Source organism: Alosa sapidissima, chromosome 3 (genome assembly GCF_018492685.1).
Source record: "Alosa sapidissima isolate fAloSap1 chromosome 3, fAloSap1.pri, whole genome shotgun sequence".
Classification (NCBI taxonomy): Eukaryota; Metazoa; Chordata; class Actinopteri; order Clupeiformes; family Clupeidae; genus Alosa; species Alosa sapidissima.
This window is the reverse complement of record NC_055959.1, coordinates 488,381-507,424: the sequence shown is the minus strand read 5'-3', so window position 1 is coordinate 507,424 and position 19,044 is coordinate 488,381. Positions and strand designations below refer to the sequence as shown.

At 41.1% G+C, this 19,044-nt stretch overlaps 3 protein-coding genes across 5 annotated transcripts in view; 1 reads left to right on the top strand and 2 right to left on the bottom strand.

Annotated features, from left to right (window-relative positions):
- usp31 (ubiquitin specific peptidase 31) overlaps positions 1-5,381 on the bottom strand; it is a 233,316-nt gene extending 227,935 nt beyond the window's left edge. The window contains exon 1 of the mRNA XM_042086217.1: positions 3,517-5,381. Within this exon, the coding sequence (XP_041942151.1) occupies positions 3,517-4,062 (546 nt within the window). The 5' untranslated portion in view covers positions 4,063-5,381. The remainder of the gene's footprint in view (positions 1-3,516) is intronic.
- Positions 5,382-6,625: 1,244 nt separating this feature from the next.
- On the top strand, positions 6,626-8,555 carry LOC121705313. Its single transcript, XM_042086226.1, has 2 exons — positions 6,626-7,452; positions 7,940-8,555. The coding sequence occupies exons 1-2, from the start codon at positions 6,842-6,844 to the stop codon at positions 8,463-8,465; spliced, it is 1,137 nt and encodes a 378-aa protein (XP_041942160.1). The 5' UTR covers positions 6,626-6,841; the 3' UTR covers positions 8,466-8,555.
- A 3,222-nt stretch (positions 8,556-11,777) lies between these two features.
- Positions 11,778-17,966, bottom strand: LOC121705312. 3 transcript variants are annotated; one of them, XM_042086223.1, is made up of 7 exons: positions 15,082-15,390; positions 14,823-14,870; positions 14,588-14,626; positions 14,437-14,481; positions 13,731-14,215; positions 12,771-13,577; positions 11,778-12,616 (listed from the first exon to the last, which is right to left on the bottom strand). In XM_042086223.1, exons 1-6 carry the CDS (start codon positions 15,164-15,166, stop codon positions 13,215-13,217), a joined length of 1,065 nt encoding a protein of 354 aa, XP_041942157.1. In that variant the 5' UTR covers positions 15,167-15,390; the 3' UTR covers positions 11,778-12,616; positions 12,771-13,214. The 3 variants fall into 3 exon arrangements, with proteins under 3 accessions (XP_041942157.1, XP_041942156.1, XP_041942158.1); XM_042086222.1 differs by adding an exon at positions 17,875-17,925 and having other exon boundaries at positions 11,779-12,616; positions 12,771-14,215; positions 15,082-15,167; XM_042086224.1 differs by lacking the exon at positions 15,082-15,390 and adding an exon at positions 17,875-17,966 and having other exon boundaries at positions 11,780-12,616; positions 12,771-14,215.
- Between the last annotated feature and the right edge of the window lie 1,078 nt (positions 17,967-19,044).

Genomic DNA, 19,044 nt, shown 5'->3' with positions numbered 1-19,044 from the left:
ACCCAATAATGTTTGAATGACTGAATAGAAAATCCTAAGGATATTTATTCTGCAGAAGAGTTGCTGCTTGCTGATCTTGTGACAGTATGTCTTCAGCTGTGCTTTATATCCGTTTTTCGCGGTCAGTGGCGTAATGATTTTTAGATGGTGTAAGATAGCGATTTTTGGATCATGCGCCAGACCACACCTTATGTCGTTAATTGCCACACCCCTGGGTGCAAGGTTTAATAAAAGTGGAGCGCATGGCGAAAAATTCCTCTCTTTATTGAGTGTAAGATAAGAATAAGCCTTGCATCGCGCATTGCGCCACCTTAGAATCTGTAGTAGTAGCGCAGGGTGCACCATAGGGCCCTTTATCTTCACTGTTACCGTTTAACTACTTAATTTTGCTGTTTGACAATGTCACAGTATTGTTTTGAAATTACATTTTACTGAATTTCTCAAAGATATTATGCATCAATATTTCCTTATTGATGGATCTATAAGAATCAAAGTTACTTTTGGTGTGCTATGTGTTTTGCACAGTTTATACTGTTGAAAGAAAAAAAAAAAAAAAGTCCTCCTTTATCAATGTTACAATAAACACTTCATATATTCTGACTCTTTATGCAATGACTATCTTTGTCCTTTTGGTGTTACGTTTTGTCCTATGGTGTGACAAACATAAAACAACAGAAAAATAATCTTAATTTCAAAATATCTTTTAGAAAAAGTCAGGTTTGGCATGGGGAGTTACAATAATATCTCCTCTTAGATAGCTACAATTTCAAACAGTTTTGTAGGGTTGGCGAAAAAGTTTTATTGACATTCATAGGAAAAAGTTAATCAAGTTCATCTATTCATGGTGAAAATTATTCTAATTTAGCCTGGGTGTTCCCATGCTGCCTTGCGCGCGATTTGATTCACACTGCTAAGGCAGCCTGGAGACCATGGAGCAAATTTTTGCCTGAGATAGGGAACCAATCACAGAACAGTGGGGAAAGCAAGACGATGATGAGCTATGCACAGACGCATTTGATAGACATCCGTGGCACCCAATAAACGGATCTGGGCATTTTTTTTCAAATACGAGAAAATGAACGTTTGGTTCCCAGACCACGTCTCATTGAGAAGTGCGCTAGCCAGGCTAATTCTAATTAGTATTTTGATGTAAAATAAATATCACTTTAAGAAATTAATGTTTTAATAATGTGAACAATTCTGTCTGAGGTATTTTTTATGTTATTTAATATATTTTTTTTCTTACTTTTTTAAATGTCACACCATAGGACACATTTACAATGCAGTTGAGTGAAAACGTAAAAATAATATGTTATGTCATTGACAAAATGAGTGACCAGTACTATTTTCTGAAACTGCAGTTGTCATACTACATAAATATATGTATTTTTTCTAAAAAAGTGATGTTTTCCAAAAAATGTACTTTTTCTTGGCCATTTGTCAACTACCCACATACACGCCTGGCACCGGCTAGAAAAAGGTAACGATGGAGTTTCTTAGACATCCGTCATGACAGAGCCAGCGAAAAAAGAAACAAAAACACATTTGCACATCATGCACATTTGGACAATGCTAGCACTCGCTAGCCAAGCTAAGTTCATGCCATGAAGCTAAAATTAGTTGATAATGGCTGTTATGTTATGGAAAAAACCTACTAGCTGTTAGCCAATCAGAGTCAAGCAGCTTAGCTCTTTGAATATTAATGAGAACTGGCACAAATTGAGCCGAGTCTTCATGCAGGCTTTCAATACCACGCTAGAATGGCTTGAAACAAGGTAACCAAGGTATGTTTTCCACAAAAAATGTTACAGAGTCCATGGTAGAACTTCAGAAATACCACAAAGTAATGAAATACGTTTGGCAGGGCATCTTTAAGCGCATGGATGTAATGCCAACTTTGACACAGTGGAGTTGCTACCGAGAAAACCAGCCATGCAACTTCCAAGAACGGTGCCCCAACAAATCTCGCGAGAATTGTGAAACATTACCTTGTCAGTAAATACAACTCTTTGGACATAGTTTTTGCCTATTGTTAATACTTCACCTCCACAACAAAATCATTTTCATTTTGTACAGGGGAGAAAAGTCACAAGAAGTTTGCTATTTACAACAGTAGAGTAAATGACTCTAGAGGGAGCTCTACAGTGACCAAAAATACATAAACCTGCATAGTGTACCATTTAACCAGAATTCAGGAATCTGGTAGCCTGACGAGCCAGACCCACATTAAAATGTAGGGTAAGGGCACTCACCGTTCGCAGTGCTCAGTCTGAGGGGCGGGATAATCGGTTGTCTTTCAAATTCCCTCTGCACGCAATAGGACAGCGCTATGAGTCCCATGCGTTTCCCACCAGCAGAGCTAGTTGGCTAGTTCAAACTTTTGCCAACTTAATAAAAGCTTAACTCGTGTCACACTGTTCGCCAACAGCAACATTATCTTATTTGTTTTCAAGTAGCAGGGAATTCAAGCCAAACCGTTGCAACTCTGCCATCAATCATTATGTTAAGCCCACCTAACGACTCTATACAATATTTGATTGGCCTGATAGTTTAATTTTTCGAGCTCACAAGCCAACGGAGAGTTGCTAGACTAGCCCTGGCAGCAAATGTAATTTGCTGCCGCTAGGGTGCGTCTAGATTTCTAGGCTAGGAATATGGCGCATTGATGTGGAATTCTATTGGTGTTTTGATGGGTTAAATACATTTGTTTTGGGTGGAGATCAGGTATGTGTAGGGTGACTAGACATCCTGGTTTAACCGGGACAGTCCCGATTTTGAGATGCGTGTCCCGACTGCCGACAAAAGCCTGTCGGGATGCTAAAATGTCCTGGTTTACACCAACCACTATTGAAGTGTCCGGCGTATGATTTCAATAATGTGTGTGTGTGCGTGCGTGCGTCAGTCAATCGTAGCAGTCTACATCATCTTTGCAGCCAACGTTACAATGTATCTCTAAACATTGTTGCAATGCCTCTTCATATCTGCCTCGTTTTAAAGGTTAGGCTATGAGCTACGCTACGACAATGTTGAAGAGAAAGTCATTCTCAAAATAACCTATGGCTGTGAGTTAAATGTTTTCATGCATGTCTGGATAACCGGTGAGGAATGTTTCAGAGACAAATGACTTAGCACTCGTGTTTTAGGCATAGTGCAGGCCCTATTTCTCTGACTGAAAGTGTACAGAACTTTTGCATTACATAACAATATTTAATACATTTTCTTGGGGGTGACACCCCCAACCTCCTCTAACTTTTGGGCTTAAAGAAAAAATGGCTGTGTCTGTCTGACCTGCCTCATGTTCACGTTAAACGCAGCCACGCAGTGTCCCGGTTTTAGTTCTGACAAATCTGGTCACCCTAGGTATGTTAATACTTCATATAACAATACTAATAACAATAATTGTTGTTGTTAATATTATTGAACATGATCATCCATCTCATCATTTTGAATAATTTCTCTCATCATTTCTCATCAAATTATTGAAAACCGTTTAGAGGCCCACAACCTTAAACTTACTTTGAATGCCCGGCTGTGCTGTGGGGTATATTCAAATGTCCACAGAGCTCGTACTAATCCAGAGAGCTGCTGTGTCACCTCACATCTGTCCTGAGGAGTTTTCCCATGCAAATGTATCCCATTAGTCTTTGGTTTGTCCTCATTGGCTTCCTCTCCTTTGTACTGTTCCAAAGCCAAGTACTCAGCAAAGAGTTCTGTGTTGCTTAGGCACTGAAGAATTGCATTCATAAAGCAGGTGTTTCCATGGTTCTTCAGTCCTGACACTCCAGGAACCTTGTCCTGACTAAGATAACTTCCACTGTCACTGTAGTCCAAAGCAACTGACCCTTTATCCTCACTATTAAAGGAGGTAAATCCTCCATCATCTTTGTCCCCATCTGTAACTTGTAACTCTGAGCCAAAATGAGATAGAGTTGTAAGTGTTTTCAAGACCCTGCTCATAAAACTGCCAACCGCCCGAGAAGAGCCTCTTCGAAAAAGCTTCTTACTGAAGCCGGACTTCTTGTCTTTATTTGAGGCTTTACTGAACATGATTCTGCTTGTCATCAGGGCATCCCTCCATACTTTAACTGACACTACAACAGTTTTAACGTTATATGAAGCAAAGGTCTGCTCAATGTAACTGACATGAGTTTACGTTACTGAAATAAAGTAAACAAAGTAACACCTTCACTAACGTTAAGCAATTGATGTTTGATAATGATGTTTGATAAGCGTGATAATGAACATCAAAGTTCGTCTCTTACCACACCTTTCTAGAAATCATGACCGTAAAGACAGGTAACGTTAGGGTGCCCAGTAAGGCGTACAAAGTTAACACGTTAGCAGTGTGTGTTTTTAATAACGTTAACATTATTCCTCTCAACACTGGGCAGTTCTCCACTTAAAGTTACATTGCGCTTGAACGTTTCACGTTGGCAACTAACTATCGAAGTCAGCTAGGTTTCACTAACATTACTGTTTGACGTTAACTGACATTTTGTATCTGTGTGTCTAGAGCTAATGTAACCAATTCATTACACAAATGCAATTCACAGAGGCGTTGTTGTGTGCTTAAACAGCACGAACGAAAACGTGCTAACGTTAATGTAACAAATCATAATTTGATTCATTTCAGAAGCTAGCAGCTACTGACTAGCTAACACAACCTTAGCTTTCAACGTCGCACGGCTTATTGCTGCTTCACCCCTGCATCACGTTATCCTACCTGTCTAGGAAGTTGAAAAACAGCTCTTTCCGCATAGCAAGGTTTTCTTCACAAAGCCAATTAATGCAGCCGTGTTGCTGTTTCAGTGACATTGGTGTCATATTTACTTGTTTACATCAGAGAATGTCTAGCAAAGCCAATACGTTAGCCGACTAGCCCAAGTTAGTTTGCTAGGGTCTGTTTGGCTAGCATTAGCATACAGTAACGTTACTACCGTTAGTTCTAGCTGCTAGGTTAAGAGGGTCAGTATTATTCTGCTGACAGCTAGCTCTCGTTTACCAAACAATAAATAAAACTAGTGTTTTTACTCTTTGCATTAATATAACGTTAAACGTATATGATGCGACTTATTTAGGTTCACGTTCAGCACGAACCCTCAGTTGTCAGTATTTTTCAGAATAACCTCAGAGACCTGAATGAACCCCGATGTTTGAAAATCCTAAATGTCCTTCCTTTCCGTATTTCTTCCAAGTCAGTTATTATTGCGTTAACGTTAAACATTTGCAAGCCGGATAGTAAGTATACGCTGAAAAAAACATAACCGTAAATGGAATATACTTGCTAGTTGCAGAGATTGTAGATAGTCTGAACAAGATTTCATGACGAGCTACTTCCTGGAACCTAGATTACGAGGGGCGGAGGATCTTCAGGCAGGCTAGGGGACTTGCCATAGTCCGGTGGTATAATGAAAATACCATTACCGAGGTGATAAAAGCACCACATTTTGCATGTTTTCTTAGGGTCTATAGTGTAATTTTTGCCAGGAGCCGTCGGGAAAAAAAAACGTTGTGACATGTCATATTAGAAGTAGCCTATATCATTATCAATGAAATAGGCCTATTCTTAAAAAAAACAGCGATATCCAAGTTCCTGCACAAAATAAAGTGTTCATGAATCCCAATGTTAACATTTTATATGTTCATGTATGTTTATGAAATCATAACTAAAGCTTCAATAGGCCTATACATGTCAAAGTATTAGCAATATGATCTTTATTGGCCCTGTAGAGCAAGCAGGTTGGCCCAACGTTGGTAATGGTTGGCAATGGTTGGCAGCGTCAAGAGTTGGAATTCCAACGTTGGGCCAACATTCAACCAATGTCAGCAGGTCAACCAATAATATCAAATTGCAATTGGTTGGGCAGCTGACGTTGGGTCAGTGTTGGCCCAACGTTGGAATTCCAACTCTTGACGCTGCCATTTGTGGGTGTAATTCCAACGTTGGGCCAACACTGACCCAACGTCAGCTGCCCAACCAATAATAACAAATTGGAATTACACCTGTGTTACACCTTTTCACCATTTTCTGCATGAGCGTATAGCTTATGCGTATTCTTGAATTTCCCCTGGGGATCAATAAAGTATCTATCTATCTATCTGGCTATCGGTAAACTTCAACTGCTTACTGGCCCTGGTCAATCCTGTTTTTTTTTCTCATTTTGTTTCATTTATGGTGCGCCGTCACCTTTTTTACCCATTTTGTGCTTTGTTGTTCAATAGTATAAAATTTTGTATTTTACATACAGAATGTGCTTGGACATTGCTTGGAATCTGGATTTATTCTGGCGTAACAACTTGCATATTAGTAATTAGGAGTTTTTACATGAGCAAAGTGTATTTCTTGAAGTGATAAGTCTTTTTAAAACCTGTTAGCAGACAGGTGGCCTTTTACGGCACACCTACCCCCCTCCCAACATTCTAAATCAATGTACCATATTGCTATGTCGCATAGTAATATTATACACCATTTGAAACCTTGGACTCTTGAATCCATACATGACAACCTTTTTCATGTACAATCTGAATAGTGCTGTACATTGTCAGATTAATTTTACTATGACATATATATATTTAGAAAAATGCCCTCCTCTGCTTTTGGTGCTTCCCTAACTTACAGTATATTAGCTCCGATGAGCAAGACACTAACTCAATTGATGACAGCAACTTGCGTGATGACATAAAAGTATGGGCAATTGCAACCAACACACCTATTAGTCACCTCTCAAGTCTTCTCTCTGTACTTCGGAAGCACTTGCCTAATGTAAACCTTCCAAAGGATGGCCGCACTCTTCTCTCAACTCCAACTTCCACAGAGGTGCAGTCAAAAGCTGGGGGCTCCATGCACTATTTTGGGGTAGCAAATGGGGTCAGGGCAAGAATAGATGATAACGCCATACTAAAGAGCACTCACACACTTCATCTCCAAATTAATATTGACGGCTTGCCTCTTTTCAAGAGTAGCAATAAACAATTTTGGCCTATATTAGGACTAATTGAAGAAGACCCTTGCCGAATTCCATTCGTAATATCTCTGTACTGTGGATATTCCAAGCCATCAGATGAAAATGAGTACCTCTCTGACTTTGTCACAGAGATGGGAAAGCTTGCATCTGATGGCTTAGAGTACCAGTCCTATTTCTATAGGATCGAAATTTCAGCATTTGTGTGTGATTCACCGGCAAGAGCCTTTGTTAAAAACATAAAAGCCCACAACTCCTACTACGGATGTGAGCGATGTGTTCAAGAGGGTGCTTGGTTAAACCACCGCCTCAACTACCCAGATACCAATTCTGTCCTGAGGACAGATGAGCACTTTAGGGCACAAACACATACTGACCATCACAAAGAGGGTGAGAGTGCTCTGCTCCAAATTAATATAGGCATGGTCTCTAAATTTGTTTTGGATTTTATGCACCTCATCTGCCTGGGAGTGGTGCGAAAGCTCATATGCAAAGATAATGAATGCGTAGCAAGATGGGTCGTCCTAGTTCATGTCTATGAGGGCAAAGTGGAGTTCAGTCAGAGACGGGCTCTGGTTCAGTTCCCGCCTGCACAGGGGCGTGTCACTGACGTATGACTTACGTTTGAACGCCTCGGTTCCACGCCAGACAAGCCGGAGTACAAAATAAACTTGGTGTACACCTTCATTTCTCCCGACTGGAGGGTCATACTATCACGACATTCTACTGAAATAGGGAGGAGGGTTTGGAGATCATGATACCGTGTCCGAAATGTGCATCCATTGCTCAGAAAAATAAGGCTTTGACAAATTCTGGGAAATTCTTGGATTCTGCCATAGACCTCAATGTTAAAAAGAGAACCCGATCACTGCATAAATGTGCGGGGGCGTGTACTGCTACCCTATTTGCATACATTTCCAGGGACAAGAAATGGCCTCTCATGAAGTATCTTCGTAATCAACCATCTTTGTCATATGGCTATGGATGAAAGGCCCACTCCCAACAAGAATAGGAAACCGCTCAATAACGATCATATCAGATAGGCTGATAAGACTGGGGAAGAATCTGCCTAAAGAGTTTGGCAGAAAGGGAAGGTCATTGAGGGAGGTTGATCGGTGGAAAGCCACCGAGTTCAGAACATTCTTGCTGTACACTGGCCCCATTGCTTTAAAGAAAACACTGCCTAAACTAATGTATGATCACTTCGTCCTGCTGCATGTTGCCATTTCCATATTATGTTCACCCCGTCTGCATAAGCATTACTGCGATTATGCTGAGAACGTCCTGAGGGTTTTTGTGCAGAATTTTCCAGTCATTTATGGTGATTTTGTCGTTTACAATGTCCATAATTTGATTCACCTGGCAAGTGATGTTAGAAAATTTGGCCCATTGCCCCAAATTTCTGCCTTTCCCTTTGAAAATTTCTTACACAAATTGAAAAGACAAATTAGGAAGCCAAACCAATCACTGCAACAGGATGTCAGGCGACTAACTGAACAATAGAACATCAGCAGGGTCCGTCTACCATCAGGTTCCCTTCCATCCCATCTCACTGCCTCACTGTCTCACTACACCTGTGACAGATTCACTCTCTGTGTTGTGTGCCAGTACCATTTTCAAAATTGAGAAGATACAAACAACTATTGGTGTTACCTCGTTTGTGGTGCGACAATATGTACAACAACAGCCCTCTCTTACACACACAAATGCCAGATGCCCTGATTTCACTCTGTCCTCCAATACTTTAACCATGCCATGCACTAATGCAACTTCTGTCCCTGTTGCCTCTCCCCGGCCTCTGCTGAGAACCAAGCCTGCTCTGCTGGCCAGCTCCACTCCACACCAGCCTGAGCCATGGCGTAGAAGCAAGCATCACAAGCACGGCAGACGGTCTGGACGGCACTCAGGCCCAGCCCAACCTATACGACTGGAAAATCGCTATGCCATTCTGACCGAGGATGAGGAGCCCCTCCAGCCCCGAGACAACCATCCTGGTCCCTCCTCAAAGTCGGCGCTCCCCGGACCTCATCAACCTCCACCCTGGTCATCGGCAGTTCCATGGTTAAAGACCTCTGCATTCCCCCATCATGTAGCGGTCCCTCCAAGGTCTACTGCTTCCCTGGTGCCAAGGTCCTTGACATCCAGCAGAAACTCCCAAGCATCCTGGCCCGCCACACCAAGGTCAACAACATCATCGTACACATGGGCACGAACGACATCAGAGATAAGCAGTCAGTAGCACTGCAGGAAAACTACAAAACTCTCATCACCACTCTGATGGGCACAGAAAAACGCTTTGTCATCTCTGGGCCTCTCCCTACCTACAGAAAAGGTGCTGAGAGATGGTCCAGACTGTTCGATCTCCACACCTGGCTCAAATGCTACTGCGCTTCCCTAAGCATCCCCTATGTCAACAACTGGGGCTTGTTCTGGGAGAGGCCCAGTATGCTGAAGCGTGATGGTCTCCACCCAAACCAACATGGAGCCAGGCTACTCTCTGACAACATAGCGTCCACACTGAGACATTGACATTCTGTAGAAAATATTACAGATTCACGCCCCCCAGGTATTGATTCGAATGGCATTATACATGTGGATGAGTCTGAGAATGTTTTCTGCAGGGTAACATACAATACTACTACCATAGATCAAGCTGTGTCATGCAATAGCATGACTTATGCTTATAGTTCTATTCCAACGTTGATTTCTACCCAACGTATAGTAAAAAGAAAAGACAAATTTAAAACTAGAAACCTAACAAATATTCTTTCCATACCTCAGCATATTCCTCAAAAGCCAGAGGCATTTTCAGCTAACATGGGTTTACTAAATATAGGTGCACTTACTACCAAAACCTTTGCAATCAATGATTTTATTAGTGAAAAAAAATTTGATTTTCTGTTTCTTGTTGAAACCTGGCTGACTTCAGACAGCGAAGCTGTTCTTGTTGAGACTTGTCCCCCAAATTATAATTTCTTCCACTCAATTAGACAAGGCAAACGAGGTGGTGGAATTGCCTCCATTCTCTCAAACAAATATAGTTGCACACGAGTCAACTTTGGCGAATTCGCTTCCTTTGAGTATATTGCCCTCACTCTGAAGGCTGACCCAGCTGTACTTCTATTAACCTTATACCGCCCTCCTAAACTATGGACTGGCTTTCTCGACCAGTTTTCTGAACTTATGTCGCTCATCATCACTAGCTATGATCGGATAATTGTAAATGGCGACTTCAATATTCATGTCAATAAGACAACTGATGCTAAAGCCAGTAAGTTCCTTAATGTGTTGGACAGTTTAGAGCTAAAGCAGCATGTTACAGGACCCACCCACAACCTTGGCAACACTCTCGATCTAGTCATTTCCAGAGGGATAGAAGTCACAGACTTATCAGTAAATGATATAAATATGTCTGATCATCATTGTGTATCTTTTAATATTGTACTACATACTCCAAAAATTCATCCCGAAATTGCAATCAAATCGCGACTCTTGGACATTAGAGCAGAACAGCAGTTCATAGCTCTTATAGACTCCATAAATTTCGATATTTCACATCATCCCATTGATCAAATGGTAGAGGCTCTCAATCGTGAATTAGGCGCTCTGCTTGACAGAGTGGCACCCTTAAAGACTAAAAAAAGGCCCTGTAGCAAACTGACACCTTGGATGAACGAAAATATCCATGATCTAAAAAGATCCTGTAGGAAAGCTGAGAGAACATGGAGAAAAACTAAGTTACAGGTTCACCGTGCCATTCTAAAAGAAAAAATTGCAAATTATAATAGAGCTATTCGGAATGAGAGGAGGAACCACTTCTCTAAGGTAATTGCTGAAAACAGTGGAAACTCTAGGGTGTTGTTTTCTACCATTGATAGGCTATTGCATCAAACACCTTTTGATACACTCAGTCAGGCATCCTCTCTAAGATGCGAAGAATTTGCAGACTTCTTCAAAAACAAAGTCATTTCTATAAGGGAGGCTATTGGTAACACAAGTAATATGTTTGATAGTACACCCAAAAACAGCCCCCCAAAATTAAGGTCCTTTAGCACTATTACTCAATCTGAGCTTGGTAAAATTATAACTCAAACCGGCTCCTCAACATGTGTTTTAGAGCCAATCCCTACTAGATTCCTCAAAAAAGTATATCGTCGCTGTCCGATACAGAACACGTATGTCCAAAAACGCTACTTTTCAGGAAGTAAAAAAACAGCGAAACTCCACAACAGTGGAAGTCAGCGTTGCCATACTTGGCTTAATGCCTTTAATTGGCATCATATTCTTGTTGGTGTGGTAATTTAATCGTCACTGTACCTAAATCGAGTGTAAAAGGATATACGTGCACATCCGATACCGTTTCTGTCTAAAAACACGTATAACCAAAACATTCATGTCCCTTGATGAAAACACAGCATTCCAAAGCAGTGAAACTGCGGTATGATATGACGAATCAATGTCATAGGTCTATGCAGCCTATTATAGTGTGGGAATATAATCATCACTTTGCCAAAAATAGATATGTTATTTTAATCAAGGGCCGGTTATGTGCTTTCATTCCTGCACTGCGCTTGGATAACGGATAGCCTAGGCGCGACGTCCGCATTGGCAATTTCAAACCGACTCACCGTGATTTTCGTCACTCCTGGGTTTCAGACATCAGGATGAAAAATGTTTCTGCCGACTGGTTTAGAGTTATGTCCAGGACAATCAAAGAAATGTTTATTTAGTTCGTATTGCAAGACTAGTAACCTTGGCACTGTCAACGTACGTCATATTGGGGCATTGGCAATTTTAAACTGACTCTCCGTAATTTATTTATTTATCTATTTAAAAGGCTGACATTACACGCTGGGTTGATGGCAGTATAAAAACACTTTTACATTTCAACAACAGACACACAAACTGATATGTGGTGGGGGAAGGTCTCCAGGCACAATCAAACATTACTCATCAAAACCACAATCACATGTGGATATTTCGAAGTATAAAAACACTTTTACATTTCAACAACAGAGACACAAACTGATAAGTGGTGGGGGAAGGTCTCCAGGCACAATCAAACACAGAAATTTCAATCAATATCCTACCACCCCTCAGCTAAAAGTTATCAAACTTGGCCAAAAGTTATCAAAAGTATTTTACAACACATAACCTGTTAAAACTTAGGCACCAGAATCCAGAGCTCGTCATGTTGATTGGTCTTGCTAGTTGTGTATAACTACACCAATTTAAATTAATTAATTTTCAATTAATCTTGATGCCAATCTGAGTGATGTTAGTTCATTAGTGATGCATGTTTCTGTATAATTTATGTCATGTCAATGAACAGGATTGAGGGACTGTGCATTATTGTGTGTGTTGCGCATGTTTGCGAGCGTTGTTGTGTGTGTGTGTGTGTGTGCGCGTGCTAGTGTGTGTGTGCTATTGTAAGTGATCAGTCATGGGACAGTGAGTCAAAAAATGAATGAAAATCCTTCGGTACAACGTGCTTCAGTTCCTGAAGATGTTTGAACTTCGCCGCTTTGATTTTTGGACGGGATGGATGGAGTGGGACCACAGTGTGGCATGGTTTCCTCAGCGATGGGACGGAGTAGGGCTGCCAGGGATCGGAGTGGAGCAACTTGTACTCCATGCTGCCATCAATGTTGTATCTAGAACAGATTAAAAAAGGGGTATTGGGGAACAAAGAGCAAAGGGTTAGGACGAAATCAGAAGGCAGTTTAAATGTATAAATCAAAACAATTCAGGTTGATATGGCTATTGTTAATGGTTATTTATTAATGGCAAACACGTCTATAAAAACACCTGATTGCCCGGAGGTCATGCACGGTCGGATCTCCTACTTTGCTGCCTGGTCGGAGAGACTTGCAGATGGTGACCTTGCTGAAGTCATGGAAAAAGGTGTGGTCAACGTATTGCACGTCATAAGGGAAGGGGCGGGAACGAGCTCCGCGGATGACCGCTACATACTCTGCGGGGACATGGACATCCCGATCCCGCATCTTCCTCTCGATTACACTGTGCACTGAATCACACTCCATTTGGGTGTGGCCTCTTTCCAGGTACTTCTGAGTAACTGTTTTTTTCATCTCCGTTGCAAACTTCAGCAGTGCATTGCTGAGCACGAGGTTTCTGTTTTGGTAGCCACATCCATCACTCCAGAGGACAAACTCGCTGTACGATGCTTGGGATTTGAGAAAGTGTACAATACACGAGGCAAATTCACTGGCAGAGAGCCCCGCTTCACCCTCATGCCACAGGTAATTTTTTGCTGCATGTGATGCCATGTTGTAGATTGTGAACGCCAAGCTTCATCTTGTAGTACAGGGCAGACACTTGAAGTTTTGGGCACAGGAGAAGGCTCTGCAGATCCATGCACGTAACTAAGCAGGTGTTGGTAGCCAGTTGTTTGTCATTTTCCTTTTCTTCTCTGGCATCATCTTTTTTCTTTCGGTGTTTCTCCCACAGAGCAGCCTCGATGTTCCCGGCTTTGAATGCACAGCAGGTGTCGCATTGATCTTTTTTCGGATGAAATAAGGAAAGATTCAGTTGGTTGAACGCTACTGTGAAAACCTGTCGTGATAGTGCTCTGATGCTGTTGTCTGAACATGCCTGCTGGTACAAAGAATGCAGATGAGAAATGGATTTGAAGTAAGGCTCCAAATACAGCTTGGATGAGGAGGACCTACAATAATGCGACGGCACTTTTGGAAGTTTTGAAAGAAATGTGTTTACAAAGTTATGCTCCTCAGTAGTCACCCTCACCCTCTCTGTCTTCTTGGGACTATCTCCCCGTCTTCCTACCCACTTAAGGAATGTCCACTGCCTGATCCCAAGTGTAGACAAGAACATCCGCTGACAGACCCTTATTCTTTTCCCATCTACACATAAAAAACAGAACAGAGAAGCAGACCTCCGAGATGTGACCGCTTCTGTTCGGCGACGCTTAACACCGTTCACTTCCACCATTGTTTTCACGTACATCCTCCTCTCTTTCCAGTCCAATTTCTCCCAAAAGTATTTGAAAATGTCCTTCATCCGCCCTTCGTCAATTTCGCAGCATTGGATTTGTTTTGATTTCTGACAGGACGCACTCTGGCACCTCTCCCCCATTTTTCTTGCTTCTTTGATGATGCTTCCGTTTCCTCTCCTTCCACGGTATGATTGACCCATCATCCTCCTTTTTTTTTGAACATTTGCTTTCCAACGTGAAGGGTTGGCCCTCCTCTTTCGCCGAACAGCATCGTCATCTGATTAATAGAAAAATTATAAAAAAAATAGATGAAAAATAGACAAAATCTACAGTCATCTTCTATGGTTGCTTAGTATGTTGGTAACAGATCAGATACAGTGTGTGTGTGTGTGCATGTTGTCATGTAGTTAGGTTTAGCTGTGTTTGCAAATTACTGAGAGAAGTGTAAAAATGACCAAGTTTAATGTGCAGTTTATCTAATTTGAGCAATGTACATACCAGCAGATGTCCCTGGGTTACAGTCATCATTTTCACTTTGTTCGTCTAAAAATGACAAGAGTGGATAACTGTTTAAGTTTAGCATTGTGGTTTGTGTGCGGCTGAGCCCATTGGTAGGTCATTCATAAATAAATAAAGATAAATAACTTGCCTGTATTCTCTCTGTCAGGAATGTAATCATCAAGCGAGTCTAAGTGAAGCAGAAGACATATGAACAGATCCAGTGGAATAAATACACTGTTCACTGCATTAATTTTGACTGGTAATCAAGTTAACACAGGCAGACAATAGCAGAATTAGGTTTGTAGTTACTAATGACATGAGAAAACCCAAAACCAATGAAATGGAGACTAAAGTATAGTCCATCAGAAGAATAAAATGCTTACCTTCACTGGAAGCTATGTCTGAGTCCTTGGAGGAGATTGATGGCGAATCTAAAAATAAGAAAAACAAAATGCTTAATGTACTGAATACAATATAAAGTTTGAATGATTCAAAACAAGCTTGTATCAGTAGCATGGGCAAACAGTCATACAGTTACAGCTAAGAATGACAGAGGTTAACCATTAGAATAACAATTAACAGTGTTCACTTTCCTGACTGACTTTCTCAATTCTCAATTATAGTTTCCTGCAAACTACAAACCTTCTTCATCCCTGACGCTTCCCTCAAGTGCCCTATCATACCTCACGTTCACAAGCTCGCAGATCTCCTTTAAAGAAAATGACATCCTGAGGGGAGGGAGAAATGCACATAAGGGACCGTTCGTTATTTATAAACGGGATCACCGGAGGGATTTTGAGTGCTTCGATTAAAAGTTGCATGACCCTCCCCTGCCTGCTATATAATTTTCAACGACCCTCCAGCAGCATTTTCAAAAATGACATGACCCTCCCCAGCCAATTGTCGATGTCTTCCGCCCACGCTCTTACGCGCTATGAAAACACATCAACATGTGCTAATGCCCTAAAACAACCTCTGCTTTCTGATCTTACACATCACACTTCACCAAGATGGTGGCCATTTCAGTAGATTTACTCACTAACATTGTTGTGGAAACACAATAAGCATGGAAACTAAATGCACACTTCCTGCAACTGCATTAGCCTACTTGAAAAGTTACTCCTCTAGTAAGTATTCACATGAAATAAAACAATAAAGCATTGAGACCATTCAACAAAGCACACTGGGTAATAACAAATTCAACACATGAACTTGTTGCTATGGACTCGTCTCTAGGCTTCCTCAGTCATTGTAAAGCTGCCGAAGCTGAACATTATCCAAAACTCAATTTTTCAGACGAGCGTCAATTTGGGAGCTTGCTACACTCATTCCTTCTCAAATGACTTGAAAAGGCCGTTTGCACAATTTCACAAATAATCACAGGGACCGAAAAATACCTAACATGCCAACTTTTTCCGGGTTTATCATTTTAACGTTTCCCCGCTGTCTTGCCGTTTTAATATTTTCCCGTAGAATATCCCATATTACTGTAGTACTCTCATAACATTAGTCCTGCATTCTGGCCTGTCTCTGTGTTGTCCTGTTGTTACCCCTTGCCCTTCCAGTGAAACAGATGTATTCAAATCATCGTTTTGCTTGCTTGAATGCGAACTCAGAGTGATGTTAACCTAGGCCTATTTAAAGTTAACGACGTGGTTGTCGTGAGAGCACGATTCATTAGCGCTTGCAGTGTTCGGCCGTAGGCTATGCCTACGTGCGCACCTGCCATGCTACTCAGCTAGACAAAGAATTCCCCCTGTATATTCACTCCAAGTTGGCCTACCATAACTTACCAACTCTGTAGACCATAAACTGGCTTTATGAAGCAGAATTACGCACTGCTACTTGGAACGTAACACATTTTTGTTGGCAGGAGAGAGAATGACAGCGATTAACAAATTGGACTTGTTGCTGGTTACCAATAAATACTATATATTTTTTTTTGCAAACAACAAAAACAGAAAGGATGGAGACAGCAAAGCTAGAGATGGGCAGGAACGAGGTCAATTGGTAGAAATGCTTGTCAAAACGTTAGGAGCTGGATGTGTGGATGAATGAAGCACAAGTATGCTTTATGTTAAGCATGCACACTGTTTAAAGTTAGGCTACACGGTAAACTACAAGTAAACCAAAGTTAAATTTAACTTTTTTAGGGCTGGATAAAGTTGACCAAATGGATATAGGCTGTTAGGCGTGAATAAAGTAGGCTACTTTGTTGCTCCAACCATTCCAACGTTAATGGGGACGAATGTTGACATTTTCCGTGTTTTGCGTGAGAAACCTGGGAAATCTCCCTTATTTTCATTGTTCAATGTTGACAGAGCTATAGAACGAAAGAGAACGTTATATGGCGACAGAAATCAATCAAACAAGCCACTTTGATTTTTTGCTGTTTTCATTAATACAAAAGATGGGTGACCCTCCCCTCAACAAAGAATAAAAAGACATGACCCATATTTTCCTCCGGTGGCCCCGTTTATAAATAACGAACGGTCCCTAAGAAAAAAAATATATCGCGCCATGTCGCAACATAACATCACATAACCTTGCGTCATTTCGGGAAATCTGTACATTAACATCTCCACATGTAGCAACCTAGCACCACTTTCAGAAATGCTTTGGCGACGTCCAAGTTGAGCGCATGATATTTCCTAGTGACAATCGACATGACCGTATTATCCAGGGATTAAAGCAAAAAAGTAATCTGACTGAACTCTTTACCGGTTCGGCATCCGATCGAGTATTCCTCCTGGACCCCTTCGTAAACAACAATGTAGAAGCCATGGCTTAGCCCTCAACACGGAACCTATGTGAACTGTGTAACTGAACTGAACTGAACTGTGTAATCTAAGGAAGGAATGGCAGGATAAAGAAAATACTTGATCAGATGCCTCGCCAGACTGTATTTGGTAACATGTTTTGGTCATTACCTCTAATTTCTACCCATAGCTTGTTAAGTTTGCACAACAGTATGCAAAATGGATTCACACCACTGTTACAGCTAGTCTAAATTCGTATGCAAACACTACCTGTTCACCACCTCTCGCCCCCCATTCTCCGATCAGCACTGATAGCACTATCCCATTTGAGTTCAGCTGACGGAAAGTAAATTGACATACAGACATTTCAGTTGACGGAAATCTGTCACAGTAACGAAAAACTTTAATCCATGAATATTACACAAAGGAATTTGATAAGTTTGAGTAAGGACTAAATCTAAATGAGACCGATGTTATTTTCACCAGGCCTTAGCAAGCTAGATAGCTAGAACTAGCTCGCTATCTGTGGTGAAAGCTGGCGTTTTGGAGACGCTACTTTTGTGACGATTAAAACCCTAGACATAGACAACAATCATGTCAACATCGATAGATAACAGTTGTAAATATATTTCAGCAAGGATAAGCAAGAACATAGTTGACAAAAATTACACTTTACCTCAGTGTTTGTTTCCACTAGGGATGTGACGCTCGAAGCTGACGTTTCGAAACAGTGTCGAGCAAGTGTTTCGAACAGTGTTTCGAAGTGTGGTTCAAAACGTATGTTCAAAACGTCCATGTCACGTGACCATGGCTTAGTGAGGCTTCGTGGTGTTTCAATTTGGTTTGGACAGGTGGCACACTTGCTGCGCGAGCCAATTACCCGAGTAGCCTAAACACCTGTTTGATCTAAATTACAAAGTCCCAGAATGCTTAAAAGTCATTCAAACACATCCTATCTTTGTGGGTTTTTTGTGAGGAGAGAGATTTTGAGAGATATAGCGACATAGAGACATATAAAGATATAGCGATTTATAGTGCACTTGTGATTGATAGGTTAGTGATATAGATTAATTGACAGGCTAGACAGACAGTGAGCGATAGTTTAGATAGATATAGTCTAGTGACGTTAATATTTAGATAGTAGCAGAAGTAAAAAAAATATATGACTGATGCCTTTATTTCAAGAACAGCTGACCCTTTGAAATACTGGCAGGAGAGGAGAGTGGTTTATCCAAACCTAACTGTGATGGCAAAAAAATATTTGTGCATGCCAGCAACAAGTGTGCCTTGTGAAAGAATTTTTTCCAAGGCTGGGGAGGTTTATTCAAAAACAAGAAACAGATTAAATGCCAAGACGGCAGAACAACTGTTATAATAAAAATGTATGTTGACATACAAAAAATGTGTTGTTTATTTTTCCCATGTTGTACCTGATTAGTCTAACCTGCTTCACATGTATCCTTTATTTCCCTACAACATGTTCCAAAAAAAAACCCTGGGCCATAAGCATAGCCTACATTTCAAAACCATTGTAGCATTTTCCTCTCCAGCATATTCCAAAGGATAATGTACTATGAAACTGAAATAACAAAACATCTAACTGGCAGATATAAAAATGTTCTAGTTACTGAACGCATATACTAGTCTGAAATTTCTAAGCACCAGCAGGGAGTCGAACACCGGCCGCTCCGGCCGAATGCAAGTGTGTTAACCACTGAACCACGTGGCTGTGGACGAAATCTTGTGTTCCATGTTGGCTATTTATATTCTTCGTCTGAAGCAGTTGTGCTTCACGGTCAAAATGTAATGTTAGCAAAACTGGCCACTAGATGTCACCATGGAGTTA